General features: G+C 40.6%; 1 protein-coding gene across 3 annotated transcripts in view; it reads left to right on the top strand.

The window, feature by feature from the left end:
- The window catches only part of EGFLAM (EGF like, fibronectin type III and laminin G domains), a gene marked incomplete at its 5' end in the record, with an annotated part of 73,616 nt that overhangs the window by 8,938 nt on the left and 42,319 nt on the right, over positions 1–22,359 (top strand). The window contains 6 exons of one of the 3 annotated variants that reach the window (XM_083884175.1): positions 6,640–6,749; positions 8,702–8,785; positions 9,921–9,947; positions 14,332–14,449; positions 14,698–14,833; positions 21,244–21,410. In XM_083884175.1, coding sequence (XP_083740301.1) covers positions 6,640–6,749; positions 8,702–8,785; positions 9,921–9,947; positions 14,332–14,449; positions 14,698–14,833; positions 21,244–21,410 — 642 coding nt within the window. Of the gene's footprint in view, positions 1–6,636; positions 6,750–8,701; positions 8,786–9,920; positions 9,948–14,118; positions 14,244–14,331; positions 14,450–14,697; positions 14,834–21,243; positions 21,411–22,359 lie in introns of those variants that run through there. The other 2 variants (XM_083884174.1, XM_083884176.1) reach the window with 2 other exon arrangements.

Raw genomic sequence — 22,359 nt, 5'->3', positions numbered from 1 at the left:
AAATAAGTAATATTAATTGATGGGAAAATAAATTTTCAAGTTATTTGTTTGACATTTTTACAATTTCACTGGCCTTTTTCCTTTTCAGAGTGTCGTGGTTTGTGAAGCTGCTCCACTATCTGTGCTTCCTTGCACCTCAGGTGCATAACCCATGAGACCAAAGGGGTTGGGGGAGATGCCAGCATATGCTACTGGCATGCTGGTTCCTAAGCAGCCTGTCCCATTGATTACAAAAGTCTGTTACACAGACAGGGTGACCTACTGGTGCTTGATTTCAGCTACCTTCTGGCACTTAAGTTAAATATCTTAGACATGTTTTTTCAAAGTTATTTGAAAACTGCTGAAGTAGCTGATGAGAAGGCAGGCTGTGGAAGGGAAGGCAGTGTGCTGGCAGCAGAGAGGGCTAGCTGCAGCCTGCCAGTCACTGGGCACATCCACAGGGACAAGGCAAGTTGGATCCCAGACAGGAAATCCCAAGCCAGGAAAAACGTTGAGCTTTGCATTCAAGCAGCCTGTGGGCTGGAGAAAGGAGAAGTGAGTCTCGGTACTGTCCTTTCTCCTAAACAGGAGGCTGGCTACTAATTTCCTCTGCCAGGCCAAAGTGCTGTAGAGATACCAGGGACTAGGGCAGCCAGGCCCTAGCACTGGGGCTTGAATGGTCAAAGCTTAAGCCTGGTTTTTGATGCAGACTTCCAGAAATGCACTGGAAGTTATGCAAGTGGAGTGTCTTGGTGGGGGTTTTTACAGGCACCTATCATTTCCTCTGGAAGTGAAAAATGCTTCCATTACATGAAATGTGTCACCAAGTTATCCAGGTGCGGGTACAGGGTATGCACATATGCACTTGTGTGAATCCAACTGGCCTCTGAGCAGTAATTATTAAAAACACTAGCCTGAAAGAGTTGTCTAGAGATTGCCTGATGTGCTCATTTTGACTATGGCAAGACAGATACAAACTAGACCTTTAGTCAGAGATATGATGTCCCCTCCTTTTGTAACCTTCAGCACCAGGAATTCTCCAAAAATGAGTGCAGGGCAAAACCATCCATAGCTAGAAATTTTTATATATAGCTCTCCAAAAAACCTTTTTTTTTAAATGTAGTTATTGCTTTTCTTTTTCACTCCTGGAAGTTACTGTTGCACTGTACAGAGCTGTCCTCCTCTCCCCTTCTCTTTGCTGCAGCTGGAGCCTTCCTGGGAGCAGAGCCTTGCTCCAGGAAGAAGTGTAAAAAGAGAACTTCCTCTTGCTGCTTTTCTGCTCAGTGATCTGCAGGGCCAAGGTACAGCAGGAAAAGCCAAAACAAAGTCACCAGTGACATTGTGCCTGTTCGTTCTTAATGGGATTCATGGTGTTGCACTGTAGCTTAAGTTCTGAGCTTCGTCTCCTTCATTCCCCTTCCCTGAGCTATAAAAATCTCAGAGGCTGTCACCTCAGATGTCCCTGGGGGAGATAATGGATGCTATATAAGCATCAGCAAAACATCACATGAGTCCAAGCTTGTTATTTATTAAAATGTTGAGAGATTTTCCTTTGTGGTTTCTTTTGCACTATTTTTAAAGGGCTAATGAAGGTCAGGTTAGTCTCTCCAAAGATTTGTGCATTGTAGTTTGAACCAAAAACCCATGGTGCCTTTCTAGGGTCATGCTACCTGCCATTTCTGCTGCAGGATCTGATGCAGTGGTGGGTGATACCAAGATTTTTGGTGTATGGATGTTGCTGCTCTGGGTGCAGAACCAGGACAGGCTGGCTGAGATTTTCCAGTTCCAAGTCCTTGTCTTTGTAGTTGTTGTGGCTGCAAAATTCTTGTTCTCTTACGTACTGCTGCTGGGCAGTGGGAGCTGGAAAAGACTTCAAAGACATTTAAAGATGGCATATTTTTTTCATTTAGAATTTCCTGACCTTTTCAGTTTGTCATGTTGTCTTCCTTCCATTGTGGTGTTTGCATAACTTCCAGTCTGTAAAATAAGGGAAGCACAAGATCTTGTCACTGTTTATTGTTTAAAAAGTAAGAATTTCACCAATATTTCAGTGAGAGAGTGAATGGACTTGTCTACACTTTGTTTCACCTCTTGGAGTACACAAGCTTTTTTCCCTGGAAAACAGCTATTACAATGATAAAATGCTATTTTAATAAAATTCACTGTGAGTTTTTTTTTGTGAATTGGTGAACACAAATAATGTTTCAAACAGAAGAAATTCAGAGGTATTTCTGGAAAGTTTTGGGGTTTTTTTCTGAAAACTTCAATTTAGAATTAATTTGAATTGTTTTTCTTGAGCTTTTTTTTTTTTTTTCCTGTTTTCTTATATTGTGACATGTTAGTAGTGGCAGCTGGCATTTCATCAAGTTTCACTTTTTCATGGGCACAAATGGGAGACACATCAAGCTGGAAAATAAGCATCCCTTCAGTCATTACCTCCTAGCTGTTACCCACAGAGATTTAGAAGTAAAATAGTGAAATGCTTATCTCCTTTCATTGGTTTATGCTCTCTCATTAGGAGTAGTACAGAAAATGTAGTATAAAGATTTTTATTTTCCAAAGTACAAACTCATAAAGATGAAATTAACCATCTGTTTTCCCTTAAGTGTATTACTATATTATTGCACGTGGACTGCATCAGTGAATTATTTGCGTATTGTTTCAGGATCTGTAAGTACCTGTGAGTACCTGCATGCCTTGATACAGCAACAACATCTAAAAAGAAAAGATTAAATTCAAAATATAATTAAAATTCTAAAAGAAAAATTTCTAACACAAATCCTTTCAGATATTCCATTCATCAGTATTTAAAACTGTTTCAAACACTATTGTTTTAATCTAATTTAAAATTTGAATAAGTTTTGAAATTTACTCTGAAATTGTAGTACTAGTAGTATATACTAGTAGGGATGAGCTTTATCCAGTTCATCCAAAGTGCTTCTCATGTGAAGCCTGTGAACACTAAAAATCTATTTGGTTTGAAGTTGAAATTTTTTTCTCATAAGTATTCATCACTGTAGTAAGATTTTGGTGTCAGTCCATGACTAGAAGGAGGGAAGGAAGGAAGGAAGGAGGAGCTGTGCTTGCATAAGCAGTTTTTTTGCAGTAGCTGGAGGAAAGGATCTGGCTGAAGTGGCTGCTTCTGAGCACTGCACAAGGGCAGCCCGGTTGGCTTGGGAGCAAAGGGTAGATTCATTGGAAGTGTTTCTACTGTGTACTCAAGGTAACTGCACAAAATCACAAGGGCAGATGTGGAAATGACATTTCCGCTTGTGGGTTCAGTGATGGCAAGAGCATCCAGAGGCACTGGTACATAGAATCATAGAATGGTAGAATGTTAAGGGGTTGAAGGGACCTTAAAGACCATCTAATTAATCCCAATCTCCCCTTGCCATAGGGACGCTTCCCACTAGACTGGGTTGCTCAAGGCCTTATCTAACCTGGCCATGAGCGTTGCCATGGTCAGGGCATCCACACCCTCTGGGCAACCTGTGACAGTGCCTCACCATCCTCACAGCAAAGAATTTAAACTCTTTGTTGCAGTAAAGGATAGCACCATTGATTGGCCCAGGCTGGGGACCATTCCCAGGTGGCACACATTTAGCCTGTGGCCACCCTGATGGTAGCCTATGGGTGTTTGATATATGAGCAGAGGCTGTTGTATGTAGCAGTGAGAGCCACAGTGGAAGTGACACTTGTATTAATAGCATAAGCATTTTCATCATTTTAATATGAGTTGCTTTTGTGAAGCAAAAATTTAAATAATGGTCATTATTTTGAAATGGCAAAATTTACTCCATGTCAGGGAAAGTGCTTAAGTGTTCTTCAGCTTACTTGGGGAACTTGTTTGGTGACTTCTTCACTGGTTTGGTAATTTTTACATATTTTTAGAAGTACAGAGCCAAAGACATGTATAAACAAGAAGGAAGGTAGCTGTAAGCAGAAAAGTAAACACAACATGGTCAGCTCAATGTTGTTTATCTACAGTTAAATCCTCATTAAGTTCTTGTGTTTTATATATTTTCAAATGTACAGTCATAGTATGTGTGAGAGTGCTCCCCCTTGATTAATGGTTTCTTTGCATGGCACTGGAGTCATTGCTTCCATTACCATAAAAGCATTTTGGACAATATCAAACTTTCTGTGCCTGATGAGCCAGAAAGGAGAATGACTTTTGTTTGTACAAAATGTGTTTAATTTTATTATTTATATAAATTGGCTACTTGTTCTTTATGATCAGAGCAAATCTCCATGCCTTCTTAGGTATTCAGTGGACCAACTGCAGACAACACTGGCAGGGGGATCATCACTCAGGCAGATCTTCAGAGCATGTACAAGTAGTGGATATGTCCCACTCCCCTTGTCTGCAGATTCCCAATCCACAGCATGCAGAGGAGGCTCTGTTGTGGTTTTGCATTGTGTGTGGTGCTACCACATTAACAGAGGTTTCACGCTGAGTTTTGAGAAGAGGTATTTCTGACCCCAATCATAGGAGAAACTACAAATACCCCAAGAGTTTTACACTTGAAAATGCTTCATTATTTTTAATAGTCTAAACATAATATTTGGCATAAGGACATAAATGTTTAGACCAGCTTCTGTATCTGTTTTTAGTGTCCCTAATGCATGATGCTCTGTAAAATCATGCAAAATACATGAAGCTCACATTTATCTCAAAATGGCTTGTCAGTAGAGCAGTGACATGTGCTGCAGCAGTTGTGATCAGCTGACAAACTGCTTCGATATGGTTGTTCAAAAGCCATGACATCTCCTGCAGCTCAGTGCCGTAAACAATGGTTGTGTCAGATCCTGCCGTCACTTTGCCATGGCTGCAAAAGGAAAGTTCAGTCCAGAAATGGACATTTTTTACTTTCTGCCAGGTTGTGTGAAATTCTGACAACCAGAAGTGACTCTGAATCCCCAGACGCACATCACTGAGCTGTCAGGCCAGGAGTGGTGACAGCACAGGACTGTGGGGCTGCCATGCTGCATGAGATACTCCTCTCTGCCTTGCCCTCTAGCCTCCCTAGGAAACTACTCTGTGCATGGGTCACAGCTGCCATGGCTTTTTTTTCCTCTTGGCTCCTGGTCTGGGCATCAGGCAGCAGGTCCCCAGCAGGCTGAGTGCCATGTGCCTGCCTGTCACAGGGCTTTGTCACAGAGAGGGCAGGGTGCAGTGGTGTGGTGAGCGCTGGCTCCACCTGAGGCTGCTAGCACAGACAGTGCTAGGGCTGATGGTGCTTACACCCGGTTCCCAAGTGTGTATCCACCCATATCCCTGTTGTGTAAGGGGAATTCCCTAACTTCTAGGGACAACTAAACAGGGAGGATAAAAATATAGGTCTCTCTGGCTTCTTGCTCTTGTTTTCCTTGGCTTAGTCCAGGATTTTGTATTTACTCCACAGTGACAATTTATAGGCCAGTGTAACTGAGGTCACTGTTTGGCTCTCTGTGTCTCTTTCATCCTCTGCAACCTGGAGATAGTAGTGTTTTCTAGGGCTGAGTGAATAATTCATTATGTGGCTCCTTATTAAACAGATGTTGTCTCTCTGTTTGCAGATAGTCTGCAAATGGATTGCATTTTGTTCAAATTTATTTGTTGTTCCAAATTATTCACCAAATACTTTCAGTAAATAATGTTATTGGCCTATATTGCTTTCAGAATATGAATTTGAAGCCCGCCTTACATGACTATTAGTCATTGCTCGTTAAAATTTGTCATTTTGGCAACTGTGCCTTCCAGCAAACTTGTCTAATAAAGCTTCCCCAGAAAGTAACACAAGGATGCTATGAATATGTTAAGAGTGAATGTTTAGGGGTAATTCTTTCTTCCTTATTACTAATGCAGCTGAAATGCTAATCTGCCTCATTGGCTGTTGTGAAGATTGGAAAGCTGTTTTCTGAATGTGAAATGCTTCTTAAGTGGACACTGATACCCCAGCCCTGGCTGCTCATCCCTGTCACTTTAGGTAGCAGCTGGTGTATTGTTCCAGCTACTGCTATGTGCAGGGCAGAGAGGGAGTATAGGAGGTGGCATGTGCTGTGTTCAGAGCCTCCTGGACCAAGCAGGAATCCATGGGACTAAGTCTGTGATAATGAAGAAAATGGATGACGGCCCAGGGAACATGGTATGGTTTGGCTCTCTTCTGCACAGTCTTTTCTTCCCCAAGGATGTCCATATTGACTTACAGATGTGCGTGAGCTGTTCTGTCTTCCAGACCATTCCTGGGAGACCTTCCCAGTAGTCTGAATCTGTGCCACAGACTGTGCAAGCAGTATGAATGTGTGAATGTCCCTAACTTGGGTCCTGAGTAGTATCCAGCATTTCAGGAACACATTTAAAAGCCTACGGAGTTGCTCAATGGCATTGCTTGAAGCACTGGGTGCTCCTAACCTAAGCAACAGCTTGCTTACTGAGAAGAGATGTCCCCCTTTGCTCCCCCTCTCCTGGTGTTCCAGTGCTACCTTGGAAGTCAGAAGTGGGGAGGGAAAAGGGAGAGGGAAAATTTGACCCAAGTCAAATCTGAGTAGTGGTCTGTGTTTGATAGTTTGGAATGAGGGCAGCACAGGCCTATTCTTCAAAGATGTACCTGCCAGACAGCTAAAGGAGAGGGGTTTTGTCCTATGGCTCCTTATACAATGCCATTTTGTTTTTAGCAGATAGGCTGGGGCCTCCTGTGGATATTCTGCTGGATTCACTGAACTGCACAGCGTTCAGCGTGCAATGGAAGATGCCGAAGCAGCACGCGAGCACCATCACAGGGTACACGGTAAGTGATGCTCTGTGCTGCTGCCTGGCCTCAGACTGCACACACTGAAGCCATGGGACAGCCCCTGCTCCTGACAAACAGTGCCACTGCCAAGAAAGTGGCCAGGGGACAGTAGGCTTGAATGGATTGAGCTGTAACCTTAGAAAACAAGCAGTTCATGTTTTAGAAACATGAAGCTATGATGGGAATTTGGGTTGGATGCCAAGGGCCTGCAGTGGATATAGACTGCTTTTCTGTTGTGGTTTTCCTGCAAGGCTCTCACTGCTCTCTGCAGCTGATGATAAAACAGTAAACTAGCGCAGAGCAGGTAGATATTACACTGTGCAAGTGAGTGCTGTGCAGATCCTTTGACTTGTACTTCCAGCTTGAGGATTACTTTAGCAGGCATGTATTTTCAAACTAAGCCTCTAAAACTTCCCAGACTGGCAGCAGGTACAAGAGAAGGATTGTTTCATGTAGTCCCTTCCTGGATAGGTACTGTACTGCACAGAATCCCTGGGAACTCGCCTACAGCTGTAAATATCAGGAGGCTTTTTGTTTTATTCCCCCCTGCCTCAGAAGTGAATTTTTGTTAAAGAAATAATAATTTTTCTGTTGTACTCAGCAATTTTATAGGGAAGTCTCTGACAGCCATCAAGCGTCTGCCATGTTATATTCTGCCTACAGGGCAAAACAGAAGGGATAGGCTAAACTGATTACTATATTGTAGTATGCAAGAAGAAAAACAATGAACACCAACCAAGATGCCATTCATTAATTTAGGTATTGCTTTAAGAGGTATTCCATGGCAATGAAACTCAGTCCCAAAATGGAAGTTAGTCAGTGGGAAATTAGCACCAAAGATGCGAGATGTTGACTAGAATGTCTTGCTTTCCCCTTCAATAACAACAAAAAAAATGAGTAGCAGTTTTTCTTATTAGCATTTTCTGTGGATCGATTTGAAATTCCTAGGAATAAAATACCCAAAATTCATTTTTATGTGAAAAGGTGGGAAGCAGAATACTACTGAGTATCTTATTATTAATGCACACTAAAAGAATGAGAAAAATCCCCACGGTAGGTATTTCTGGCACACATGCTCCTTTATTCCACTGTATTGTAAATTGCACTAGTGCTGCAGAGTTCATTTTGTTGTTATGAAATTTCTATGGACTAGAATGTAGTAGGCTAAAACTCCAAAAAGCACTTTCCATGATCAGGACCTGCCTCAGATGGGTTCTGTGTGTAGCTGGGTTCACCCTTCTCTGCAAAAATAGAGGTGCAGGGATGAAGTGGCTTAAGTCATAAACAGTTTTCACTCTTCTTACATGGAGATCAAGCATCTGAGCTCCACTTCTTTTTTTAAGCCTTGAGCTGGTCTATGGCATGATAATGAAACCAATTACAAACAGCATTAATAGTGCTGTATTCAAAACGTCTTCATTGTAGTATCTTGATCTTTTGGCATCTCTGGGTCTCTGTGCACAGGAAACCAGATTGTCTGTCTCATTAGTCTCCAGTACATGGCAACAGACATGGAGAGACATTTTATGATAGAGCAATTTTTATACTGTCATAATGACATAATGTCAACATCTTCTTTATGTGAAACAAGGTGTCTGTGTTGTGCAGACTAGTCTCACAATTCTTCAGCTGTCCATGTTAACTACAGACAAATGATGCATAACTAAAATTGTCAGCTTGGGCCTGTGCTACAAACACTACAACTGTGTTTCACATTAGGTAAGTGTATACACTGTGTGATGGTGTCCTTTGGTCACACTGCCAACTTCTAGCAGATATGTAAGAAATAATAAAGGACTTCAGCTTTTCCTGCATTTGAAAAGGTAGGGGATCATGGGCTCAAATTCTGTCTTCAGTGTGAGAGTGACGCACTGGTGCACTCCTTCTTAAGTTGTTCTTAAGTTGTTCAGTTATTGCTTTAACTGGTTTGACTTTATCTTCTTCCCAAGGTCTTTTACTCAGAAGTTGAAGGTGACAAAGCAGTTAAACAGCTCTCACACGATGTTCCCCTGAGTTTGGATATGATTAGCGTGGTGAGTATTTTCATCAACAATCAGAGCACTGGAGCAGAACATGCAAGTGGAAACTTGCAACTGTCTCCTTTTAGTTTTGTGAAATATGGTGAGGATCCAAGCTCCAAATCTTCTCAGGATATTGAGCAAAAGAAAATCACAATGTTTTGTGTTTGCATCATGCACTTTTTCTCCTTCTTGTCTGAACATTTTATCATGTAAAAAATACTGGGATTTGCTCTCACCTTCCTAGTACTGACCTTTGGCATCCACTTAAATAGAACTTTTAATCTTAAATTCATGCATTTTCACACATGGAAGGGGTGGAATTGCACAAGTCTGTGCACAGTTAGAGCAGCACTATCACTGTATTTATTGCACTGTAGGTATTGCAGTGTCTGACATGGCTGTGTGAGTTAACAGAGTGTTTTTGCTTCTGTGTGAGACTGTGGACTCCTGAAATACGGCCACTTGAGTTGCAGTGCTGCAAGTTCATATTCTAGGAGATTCCCCAGCTGCTGGTGTTTATTTTTTTCGTGAAAGGACTACTTTTTCTCATTGCACTCCATTTTTTTTTTTAAGTTATATTTTTTCTTTTGTATCTCCTTTGCATTCTTGCTTTGGGGATTTTTTTCATTTGTCCCTTCTCTTTCCTCCTTCATTTTTTCTGTCCCACTTCCTCACTAGAAGCATGAGTGAGGAGGATGCTCAGATTTCCTGCAGGTTTCCGTCACTCTGGTTGTCAGTTCTGACTTCTGCAGGATTCTGGGATCACAGTGAATAAAACAATACTGCTGTCATGATATGTCATTTCTTTATTCATGCATTATTTTCTCCCATCTTATCTTTTTCTCTGTATTTCTCTCTTACCTTCTTTGTTTCTTAAAAATTATACTTCCTAGTAGTGCCAAGAAAGATCAAACAGCACAGTGTGTGTTTTTTTTTTTTTTTTTATCTTAATCCTAGCAGCAGAACTTCTTAATACTGGGAGAGGAGAGTCTGTATCCCAGTATTCATGCAGATGATTACCAGCCATACAGACTGCTATATGCAGCAGCATTGGTCTTGTTTTAATTCCCTGACCCATTATTTATGTGGTTTTGCCATTGCTTTTTATTGTATTAGTTCTTAACAAGTCCTATTTGCTTTTTCCCAGGGTCAGCTTGAAGGACAAGCAATTTTTGTAAGTATTGCTTCACATGAAACTTGGTCACAGATGTGATTTAAAATAAAATTGAATGTTTCTGACTTCGTCTCTCCAGACACTCACACACACAAATTGATCTCAAATGTTGATTCTATGTAGCACATATACATGATCTTCTGTGGTCAAAATGTAGCAGATAGTAGCCTCAAAAAGCTCAAAATCCACAGGTGGACAAGGTGGACACATGTAGGCAAAGTAGCTCCCTTTCTTGCAATGAATAAATCTTTTTCTCAGTCATCAGAGGTATTTATGGGTGTCTTGTTTTGATGGAGTAAATTTGTGTAAAAAATGATTTATATCCAGGCAGTGAGGATTTAGAAATGATAGGGACAGTCAAATAGTCAGACAGACAGTAAGAGGGAAAAACAAAGTCTGGCAGCTGGAGAGGAGATGAAGAGGGAAAAACTTGAGCCAGTCCAGAGAGAGCCAAGAAGGAGGAGGAGCACAGGAATAGGCCAGCCTTGCAACGCCCAGGAGGAAGGAGTGGGAGACTAGCTACTAGTATAAAACAAGTTTGAGAGAAATACCAACTCTCTTAATGGCTTTGCAGCTGGTGAATTAATCAGATTGATTATTTCCAGTCCTGCACTCAGTCCAGTCTGCTTCCTGTAAGCAGTAAACAGGTTGAGTGTATTGTGAGCAGGAAGCAAGCAAGAGGTGCTCGGGTTTGGATAGGAGAAGGACAGCAATTTCAGTGTTTAACTGAAATCCCTAGGATCAACAGCCTCTTGCAAACCTTTGTTTTCTGTGAGCTATTTCAGGAATAGAGAAATCTCACACAGTTGATGGAGCTCATAGAGCATTTGTGATGTGAAATAAGGGAAGTTTGGTTGTACTACAGGAGGCTGAGTCCTCAGGATGCACTTGAACCAGGACTATCTGGTTCAATCCTAGGTGAGATGAATCTGGATTATGGCATTTCAGAGTTGAGGTTCCACACTGGGCCGTTTTTTTCTGCTTGATAAAAATAACACTTCTGAGGAGTACTTGTGGAGACGTATGAATGGCTGGGATTAATCAGCTCCCAGCTGTCATTAATCCTCCAGGAAGTGGTGTTCTTGATGAAATGCTTTCTGTTGTATTCATACCAAACTCAACAGAAATCTGCAATAGTTTTGTGGTTAAGTCTGCATAGTTACTGTTTCCATCACTAAGCCTCTTCTGGTGCTGGGTATGACCCTGCTGCTTTCTTGAAGGCTTCTCTGGGCCACGTGGGACTGCTGTAGCAAGAGCTGATTTGCACTGCCTGTTCTTGTGCATGCATATGCTCCTATGTCTGTGTGTTAGCAAAGTGGATAATGTATTACTGTCTATTTTACTGTCATAAAGTAGAGAATATGTAAGTGATAGCAGCCAGGAGAAGTGCAGATGCAGTACCACTTAGTATAAGCAATTGTTCTAACCAGGCATGATAATCAGGAACTCCAGCACACATAGTTAAAAAACAAGAAAAATCAATAAAAATTAGTAGGCTTTAAAAGGAGCTTTTAGGTTGGGCGCAGAGCCTTGGAGAGCAGCACTGTTCCCTGTCAAGTCACTAAGCATACCAGGACAAAATGGGAAGTGACCAGCTGAGACCAGTAGTTCAAGGAAGGAATTGTCATCAGGGGAGAGAATGTCATTAAAACCAGCTCAGTTCCTGCAGCTGTGCTGTAATCCAGGGTTTGATTTTTTTTTTTTTTTTTTGATTAAGCAAAACATAAACCAGACATTCCTCTGGAAAACAATTTGTAATTCTGGTTTCTGTGAGACAGCTTACTGAGCTCACAAACAGTTTCAACACACTTGTAGGGAAGGCAAGCTGTGTGGCAGGGCGGGGAGGGATAGATGGGATAATCTAAGTGAAAATGGCTCCACTGCCACAGAAAAGGCATCACATTGCCTCACCCCATTCAACAATATGAGATTACAATGAGAATACCAAATTCCATTTTTCAGGATTTTAGCAAGAGAGTTGTGCAAGACAAGAAAGTGAGATTGATGACTGTTGAAGCATCATCAGCAATTGTGTGTTGAGTTTGGGGCATCAGGCTTCAAAATATAGAGCTAATCCAAGTGGAGGGGAGACTACAAAAATTATGGGGATAACTCTTCCACATACTATCTAAATTCGTTATCTGTGAGGTCACTCTGTCTCTTCTGAGAGGGGCAGAACTTGGGTTTAAGACCTATCTTCTAAATACAGGCAAGAAAAGAAATTAAATATGTACTCCCAGGCTGCTGGACAGTGGGGCACAAGGAAATGTGTTTCTTTTTCCAGGATATGATTTGAAAGTGTTCCTGGTGTGAGGTGGATATTCCCTGACATTGCCACAGGTCAGGGTAGCATGATGGTGTCCTGAATTTTTACTTACTCACTGATGTCCTGATCCTTGAAGATTAGGTGTTTGGTTTCAGAGATACTCACTGTGTGTTCCAGGGCTGTGTTCATGGAGAGGGCACTGCCATGAAGGAGGCAGGTAGCCACGTGTGTAAGGCATGAGTGCACCTTGCTGAGGTTTTGAGGGCACACACATTGAACTTGTTGAATACCTTAGTGGATATTAGGGCTTTGATCGTGATTGGCCAGGAACTCAATGAGATTCCCTCTGTTTAGTTTATTGTAGACTTGAGTCTGGAGGTAATAAAATGAGGCATGTACATGAATATCCAACTCTGTCCAAGGGCCAAGTTCCTGAATAGTGTGAAAACAATAAGACAGATAATGAAGGATATTTTCCTCATAAGTGTGAGTGTAATAAAGAGGGATACTGGCAGGAAAAAAATGCACACAGTTTAAGGGCAGACAGACAGTATGCATGGCATGGAGAATAGAAAGGCCGGAGCAGGGGCATCAGTTCAGTCACCAGGAGGAGGTACAAGGTTTTCAGCAACTGGCTTCTCAGATCATATTGTAAAAGGCCTCAGTCCCTTCAGCTAAGAAAGACCCAGATTAATCTTTCAGAGTGAGTGTTCTTGCTGCCTCTCTCTGGACAGTTACTATTCCAGCATTGTTATCATCTCAGATTCATCTCAGACTTGTCCAGATCATTCAAGCAGCTCAAGGGTGAATGATGGAAAAACAAGATAGTGGTCAGGTGCTCCATGTTAATAGGAAATCAGTGTTGGTGCACCAAAACCATGCCCAGAGAAATGACAGATGGCAGAGTGTTGCTGAACAATGTTGTAGCAATAATGAAAGTTCCCCAAAGAGTAAAGAGGAAGCTTTTTTTTCCAAAAGATCATCAAAAGGAAATTTAGCAGTTAATAAAATTTTAGAATTGTTTACTATTTTAATGCAACTGCAAGTGCAGATTTGAAGTCTGTTCCAACATGAAGAAAAAGGAGAACTTTGCATTTTCAAATGCACTGTGATTAATGTGTTTAATATCAGAGAATGAAAAACAGAAGAATAATAGCTGTAAAACAGTTTTTTTTGTAAGTGCTTATTTTTCACACCAGAACAGTCTGTGGTATAGAACCTGTTTTTTTCTGTTTCCTTGTATATGCTGTCAAAATTCATAAATCTGGGATTAACATAAACATTGCAGGTGGGCTGCAGGTAAAGAATACTCGATTTTTTTTAGACGTGTACACATTCTCCATTAAAGATCGGATCTAAATGCCTGAGGCTGATCATGCTATGTGAAGCAGCCAGTGATGAAATGCAATATTTTGGTTATGTTTTCTATTTTCTGGAGATTTTGATCAGGCTCCTCTGAATAGTATTCATCAGCCCAAGCTCTTCACATGGAGCTGAGCATTGCCATCTTTACGGTAGTTGTCTGTAGGTTAATCTTTCTTTGTCTGTGGCAGAAGGACAAATAAGGGAAATGCTCGCTTCAGGTCAAGGCTATTAGCTGAGCTCATAAAATTGTGAGAGATGATAGGATAGGGCTCTGCTCCTTGAGAAATTAAGGATCATCAGTTCACACTGCATCAAATTGCTTCATTCTCAGGAGGTTTTATGGCCCCTAAATTTAAAAGAGAAATGAAAACAAACAAGGAATAAAAAAGGGGAAAACACACCAGACTGATACCAAATGCTAGCAGTTGGCTCAAGGGAGGGAATAGTATGTGACTTTGACTTCACCAGTGAAAAAGCTGGATATCAAATGCAAATGACCTGCAGCCTTATGACTTATGCTGAGGAATAGGTCCAGGTCAACCTTGTGGATTCCCCAGGGGCGAGGCTGCAGCTTGAGAGGAAACATGATTCTATTTGTGTTTGTTGTTTCTGAGCTGTGCTGGGCTGGAGACAATCTTCCTGGGAGAACAGAGGGAAAATACCATGTAAGATCCCTGAGTCCCAGCTCACAGCAGCATCCCCAGTTACTCAGAATTGCTGCCACAACGTGCTTGTCTGCTCTTGACTTGGCAGGACGTTGTTATTGGCGACCTGAAGCCAGGCACTCCGCACCGCGTCAGCGTTGGAGCCTACAGCTGGGCAGGGAAAGGACGGCCCAGCATGCCCAGGGAGGTGACAACTTTATCCCAAGGTAACTCTGCCTGCAGGGCTCTGGTGCAAAGCTGGCAGGGCAGATGGCTGTAGCACTCACACCTAGCCTCTGTCATGTGCAGTATCATGGTATTTCATTGGTACTTTCCCACAAATGTAGGGTTTTAGAGGGGCAATAGGGTGAGGGGAGAAGCCTGCGAGTTTGATTCCTATGTGTGTGGGTGTTGGGCTATTGTGTGTAGCAACCCAGCTGCTTCTGTAATGCTATTCCTTTGCACTTCTTCTTAGATAAGTGCATGCCTCCTGCGCCCCCCTATCAGCCCCAGATCGTGGTGGTTTCTGATTCAGAAGTTGCGTTGTCCTGGAAGCCTGGAGTGAGTGAAGGAAGTTCTCCCATCCAGTACTACACAGTGGAGTTTATCAGGCAAGTTTGCTGGTGGAGTCTGAATTTCAGTGTTTGCGCGCTGTAGTGTTTTGGCGTTTTGTTAACCTAAACTGCACTATTCAAATGCATATAGATATGATTTACTTATTCACTATGTATGGTATGCTTAGTTTTCCTCTCAGTGTGTGTTGAATTATCATGGAAATTTAAAGACAAAACCAGAAAAGATCCAATTTGTTATAACAGCACCAATAAATTGTACTTACTGATGGAAGAAAAATAAGGTCTGATTTGATCTGTTCCCTTTAATAGCGACCTGGGTGAATGAAGTTTTAAGTTTCTCCTGTCATCAAATGCTGTCAAACCATGCTGAGAGAAGAGTGTTTGGCAGAGTGATTTCCCTGGGCTGCTGTAGAAAATAATCCGAGGACTGCAAATTCAGTATTTTGGGCAGTTTTATCTGACAAAAGTTATAGAATCATAAAAACATCAATATTGGAAGGGACCTTCAAGATCACCCAACCCAATCATCAGCTCAACACTACCACTGTAGCCCATAAACCACTAAATCACATCACCCAGTGCCAGACAGACACCTCTTGAACACAGTCATTTTGGTTTTTATCCTTCAAGATTTAGACTTGCTTTGTTACGCCAGTGCTAATCAAGTTTACATGAAATGTTGATCTCTGTGTTTAGATTTGGGGGGGAAAGTTGGTGGAGCACTTTTTTTGTTCTTTTACGTTGAAGTTTTAAAATTTGCAGCAGTAGAACTGAACTGTCAGAAATTGCCAGTCAAATTGCTTTTATAAGCTGCATAAAAAGGGTCAGGAGGAGGTGATTGTGTCTGCAAGCATAAACAAGTATTTGTACTTGACTGTTCATATGCTTGTGTGAGCTAATATCTGCATACAAATCTATTTATTTTTATTTGCCTCAGTGTTTATCCTTAGAGTGAATATAAAATTCACCCTTTAATCCTTTGAGCAAATACTTGATGGCAGGTTTTAGTTGAGGTTCCTGGAAAAGGAGAGAGAATTGATTCTTTAACTTTTCTGATCTATAAAAGGTCAAAAAAACCCCGTTCTTCTGGAAAACATAGTAATTTTTTAAAAAGAATTGTTGTTAAAACAGACAGGAAGAACTTGATTTTCAAATTATGGGTACAATCTAGAAGATACTGATATAGTAAAAAGATACAGATATAGCAAAAAGAATACCAGACTGAAAACTTACTTGTTAACTGATGCACTTTGTATTTGGGCTGAAATTCCCCATTTTTAGTTGGAGGCCATCCAGTGTTCAGTGCACTGCGAGGCAGGACGTGAGGGTTGAAGATACTTATCTCCTTTGTGTAATGTCTGCTGTAGACCTACAATGAAATTTCTTTAATATCTATTTTTGAATCAAATTTTTATCTGAGCTTTTTGCTCTCTCTCTATCTCTTCTTTCTCATTTGCTCAGTTGATGGGGAAGGGATTTTGTTGAGTTCTGATTGACTGCACTTCTATCACCTCTGTGCTTTTACTGGAAAGTGGAACCTGGAGGCTTATGTACTTCTTCATGGCTTATGTACTTCCTCATGGCACCAGGAGCCTGCTAATGGAAGAAGTGGGCATCATCATCTCGATCTGTCACACCAAAAGTGCACCCTTGAATGTTTTTGTTCAGCCAGAGAGCAGAAAGCTGCTGTTTAGGTCAAAAGATGCGAGTGATTGAAATTCAGTGGTTTCATTGGCTTTAGACTTCAGGAAAGAATTTGCTAACAGCAAAATGTTTTGATTACACTGTTTAGTTTGAGGTTTAAAGCCAAGTTGAAAGTGCCTTTGTTAATTTTGGGATTATGCTCTCTTAGACTTGGAAGCTTGGTTGTATATTTGGAAAAGTTCAATGAGCCATAAGCCCTAATGGCAGTTAGTTAGAGGTAAACATTTAACTTCAAACTTCGTTATCTTTTGCTGCATATGGTTTTAATTACTATAAAATGTGTTCTCATGAGTTAAAGCTAGTCAATTAAACCAATGTAAAATTAAAACAAATCAGTTCAAGTAAATTAGAATTGAGTCCTCTTATGTCAAAGAAATACACCATTATCCTGTAATTTTGCAAAATTATTAACTTTCTCATGAAATCTGTCATTTTGCTTTGGTAGAGCACAAATGTGTAAAAAATATGACATTGTTTAAATAATATTCATCTCCTTAGAATTAACTTTATGACTTTAACCATAGGAAAAACATGAGACAAAACACTCCTCTTAGTTGCTCAGCTGTGATACTGGGGAAATTCATTCAGTACATCCATGAAAATTCAGTACATTAATTGTTTTGAGATACCAGAACCAGAGCTAGCCTACAACCTGTCTCTATGCAGGGCTTCTACTTAAAATTTGGTGCTTTATTTAAGTACTTGCCTAAGGGGTTTCTCTTGGGACTTGTTGGATTACTACAGGCAGTGGAGGGCTGCAGGCAGCTTCAGATATAAGATGAACTGAGCTAATTCAGGCTCTGCTCTGCTGCTGACTTAAAGGAGACCGTAATCCTGCTGGTCTAAATGTTGAAAGTCAGACAGGAGACTGTAAGGCTCACTCTTCATTGGCAATTCATAGGCCATGTGCAAAACAATGTGTTAAACCAAAATGTATACTGTCTGTGCAACTTTGTAGGCTCAGTGTAAATATTCTCTTGGTTAATGGTGAGAATATTTAATGAAAAAATTACATTTTTATGGAAGCCTCTAAAGCAAGGCCCTGGACTTAAGCATATGAGCTTGGGTGATTTTCCTAAAGAGGCTATACAAAATTAATTCTTGAAAATGTCTTGGACGTTTTCACTCAAGTATTCTAAATACTCAAATTTTTAATCAATTGAATCTTTTAAACTTGGTGACTAAGTTAGACAATTTTTATAGCCACATACCAGCTACAGAACCACAAGTGTTTGAGTAGCACATACCCTAAAACAATCATCTCATTGCTATGTAGATGAAATTAAAAGCTTTTGATATTAATCTTGGCATGCAAAGGAAATTTTTCAGTATCTTGGAAGTGACATGAAACTTCTGCTGCAATGGACTAGGCAGGTTCTGCTGATAAAACTGGAAGATTTATTAATATTGAGATGTTAGGGTGGTGCAGATTCAGCATAGTCTTGTGAACAGATTTCTCGATTAGTTTGAAGCCTCCCAGAAAAATCTATCCCTGAATCCATTCCCTGCTGAACTGTCTGTCTCTGGCACTGCACTGAGCCAGACAGTCATTGTTGGTTTTATTTGCAAAGAATCTGAAACAACAGTTCTGACCAGGGAGACACCTCCCAATGTCTAGAGAAAAATTTTTATTATTTATTTATTTATTATTATTATTTATTACTGTTTCCCTGATTATTGCATGAAACAGGCATATCTGACTTGGTATTAACCTCACTGTTTGTGAGATTAACTCCTTGTAAAGGTAACTGATGAAGAAAAAGAAGTGAAAGATATTAGGGAGGAAGTGCTTAACAACATTAGGTAGCAGCAGAAGAATAGCTAACAAGAGAATTAATTACCATAATTGTCCACTTTTTCTTTCCTCACAGTTGACCTGGCATATTGTTTGATTTATTTTGTAGAACGTGTCACAATAATGTGAAATAATAATAGTTACTAAAAATAACGTTATGGTGCAGTATATTCTACAAGAGATTTTTCGTTAGCAAATGATGATGGATTGTACTTGTCATCATATTTATTATTTGCTGGAATATTTTTTTTTAAACCATTAGAGAGATAAATTTTCCCCTCAAAATGACTCAAATATGGCATGGAAGAACAATCAGAAACCTTAGAAAAATTGGATTGCCAGTGGGTGTCTCACACTTAAATAATTTCCACGTGATTTTAAAAAGAAGTTCAAGTGACTATAAAATTGCTGTTCTCTGCATCAGAAAGAATTCTCTTCTTGAACTGAATCAGTCCCCAGGTTACAACATAAAGCAATAATCCAAACTTTTTGGGTACATTTGGCATGGAATTCTGCCCTTGTTTTGTACCCATCCAGTATCTTAAACTCACTAGATTAGATTCTCATTAGATTCTTTCTGCTGCATTTATGTGTTGGAGATGCACAGCTGCAGCTTCCAGAGCAGACAATGCCCATGGAAGTTGTCTGATTTCCTCATTCACAGATAAAATGTTTGGAGCTGCCCTGCAAGCTGTTGGTGGGGGGCAGAGGGACCTGTGTTAGGGAATGCAGTGCTGCAGGAAAATGGGAAAAGTGGTATCAAAATGAGCCCTTTCAGAGTAAAAGTGGACAACACACAATATGACATAAGAAACGGGTCATGGAGACAGTTTTCAGAAAAATGTTCTCATCTCAGGGAACATGAGAGCTGACCTTCCCTGGATGCAGTTACCAGCTGAATTTGTGTTCCTTTCCCCATCTGTTTGCCATGTTTTCATCTCATACTGTTTTGTTCACACAGGGAGCATTCTGGAGAAGTAGCAAAGGTCAAGTGATAAATCTCCCTCTTTCCTTCAGCTGCAGATCCTTACATGTTTGCAGGCATTTCCTTTATTATAAACTTCTGCAGAAGGAAATGTTGGGAGAGAAGTCAATGTATTTGAAGCCTAGCCTGCTGTTTGTGTTATCTCCTAAATCTTTTTAGGGCGCAATACCTCCTTTGGGTTCCTTCATCAAAGGCATGTTGTTCCCACTTGGGTGGACACATGAGCAAGGTCTGTTGCAAAGAGGCAGCTTTTGAGCTAGCAGGAATTCCTTAGATGGGAATTAGGACCAAAAAAGGATGTGTACAGGAAAATTGAAAACACTACTAAGCGAGCCTTTGGAAGGAAGCAATGTTAACAGCTTTCATTTGGAAAACACTATATATTTTCATTTTTGGCCCAGGCATCAAAAGCTCAGAGGAGGGAAACAATGGAAGAGTAGCCAAAATAAATGCTCTCCTGTCTATCAGGAAATGGTGGTGAAGGGTGACTTAAGATGGTCTGTTTAGCTATCATTACATCTTGTGTGTTTTTCTGATTTTGTTTTTATTTTTAGCAAGACAATGAAATACTCGTGTCCTGTGTGCCACTGTGCACTTGAGGCAGGCAGCTGAAAACTGCTGCTTTGCCACTGCATTTACCATGCTGGCACAAAGCCATGGAACCTCAGTGATCAATAAATCTTCTATTGACCACAAAAAGAAAATATACATTAACTTTGGCATTTCCTTCCAGATGAAAGTAAACAAATACAAAATGCCTGCCTTGTGCTATACTTTTTAATTTGAAGACTGTTGGAGACGTTTGCAGCTAGTCCTGTGTAAACACTGGTAAATTCAGGGTGCACTAGGAGGTTATTTCCTGTAATAAATATTGCAAGAACACTGGAATAATTTTCTCTGAAAGACATTTCTGTCCTTGTTTTACTTTCATAAACTTTAATAATTTGGGTGGCCTAGAGTGAATGTTTACATGATTGTGTTGTTTGTATTTGTTTAGCTTCTTATTTTAGTCTCTCTTTGATAAGAAGAGGCCACTTTTAGGGAGAGTGGAAATGGTGTGAAAACATCAGAATACTCTCTCCGAGTACTTGAAGTCGCCCACTCCTTTACAATGTGCCTGTATGCATGAACTTAAAATACTTGATAACAAACTGCCATGTGAATAGTTATACTGGTTTCACTTGAAATATAATGGCACTTAGAGAAGTACTTATTGGCAGATGGCTTCCAGTATCAATTGGGAATTAGCCAGGCATCGTCCAAATGCAGCTATAGGATTGTTGTTGCAGAATCCAGGTACATAAGCCATGTTCTCTGCATTATTGTTCTGTGGGTTTTGTGGGTTGTTTGTGTGTGTGCTTTTGTGGTTTAGTTTGGGCTTTTTTGGTTTGAGTTGATTTTTTTGTCTGTTTGTTTTTCTGAAGACTTTGGATTTGTATGTTCCTGTGTGAGTGGATTAACCTGATTACCTGGGAGATCAAATGTTGGATTCTTATCTTCCTAATGCTGTTTATGTTTGAAGGGACTTACTGGCATTAGAACACAAACTCTTAGAATAAATCAAGATCTTTCCCTCAATTGCAAACTATTGCTTTATATAGCCAAGCAGGGAGTTGGGAACTGTGGGTAATAGACCCCCCACTTGAAAACTATGAATCCAAAATCCACAAAACAGATAAACTTTAATGGATTTGCCAGTCAATCTTCTAAATAACCTCCTTGTCTTTATAAGCAGAATCTGAGTAATTTGGTTTGTAGGGTTGTACAGTTTTGACATCACAGGCTTAACAGCTTAGTAATGGTGGGTTGCACAGTCTGACCCTTTAAGAGTGAAGGATTTCAGTGATGATTTAGTGGACTTCTGTCTCATTTATTAGTCTATTCCCTACAAAAGTATAAATGCAGCTAATTTATACAGTCAGCTTTAATTATTTAAGATCTGGTCTTTGTTTGATCCTCAAGGCCAGACCTTGACAGCAACTGGACGGTAATAAGAGAGCAGATCCAGATGGAGTCCATGGTTCTCAAAGGACTTCTCCCAAACACCAAGTATCAGTTTGCCGTGCGAGCAGCAAACTCCTTTGGATCCAGCTCTGCCAGTGCACCCAGTGATGTCATCCGCACGTTCAGTGAGTACAGCCACCTTCTTGTTATTAAAGCTAAGCTAAAATTAAGTATATCTGTAAATAAAGTCTATCTGGGCTAGCTGTGGAGGCCTGCAGGTGGAAGGAGTTGCTCTCCAGTCACAGTCACTCCTACACTCACACCTCTCTGTCTGTCTGAAGAGCTTGCAGCAAGCACCCTGTGGAAGCTATGAGCTATGAGCACCAGGCTATGAGCAAAGATTTGAAAAGGCCCAGGCAGCATCACTCTCATGTAATTTCTTTCCTCTGGAGGTCATTGACAGGTACTTTCAGATCGCTACTTTCTGAATTTTGTGCTGGCTTCATGCAGAACTAAGTGGATATCATGGGGAGAAATGAGAGAGATGAGTCTATTGTTCATTTTTTCTGTTCTTTGAAGCTGAACCATATGTATTACATTTATAATTTCAGCAACTCAGGAAGACCAAATCAAACTTGTACAGTTTTCTGAGGAGTAAGACTCTTAACTGTTGAGCCCAGTCATGAAAATAATGATATAAGGAAGTAAGCACCCCTTTTTGATCCGAAGCTGCATAGCAAAAATATTAGGTGAACATGACAGCATACCAACTTGTTAACTATTATATTTACATTTGTGTAGCAATATAGACCATGCACACTGTAATAACTGTTGGTCCAGTTGCTGCTGGGCTTTGTTAGGATGCAGTCCTCTGCTAGTACTGGTGTCTCTGCTGACTTTAAGGGGCTGTTGCTCCTTATCACAGCTAAATTCGTAGCTTGTGTGTGAGAATCCCAACCAAACCAACACAGAGCATATTTGGACTCACACAAATCACATCTTCTAACAGCAAAAAACCCAATGCCACAAAGACAAACAATGGAGGAGGCAGAGCCAAAGCCAGCAAGGTGTGGGGGCTAACTGAGGTATATCATTAATGTTCCAAACTTCTTCTCTAGAAATGTATAGCAGTGT

Source organism: Zosterops lateralis (assembly GCF_965231275.1).
Source record: "Zosterops lateralis genome assembly, chromosome: Z".
Taxonomy (NCBI): Eukaryota; Metazoa; Chordata; class Aves; order Passeriformes; family Zosteropidae; genus Zosterops; species Zosterops lateralis.
The sequence above is the reverse complement of the archived record's forward strand: the minus strand, read 5'-3'. Positions and strand labels throughout refer to the sequence as shown.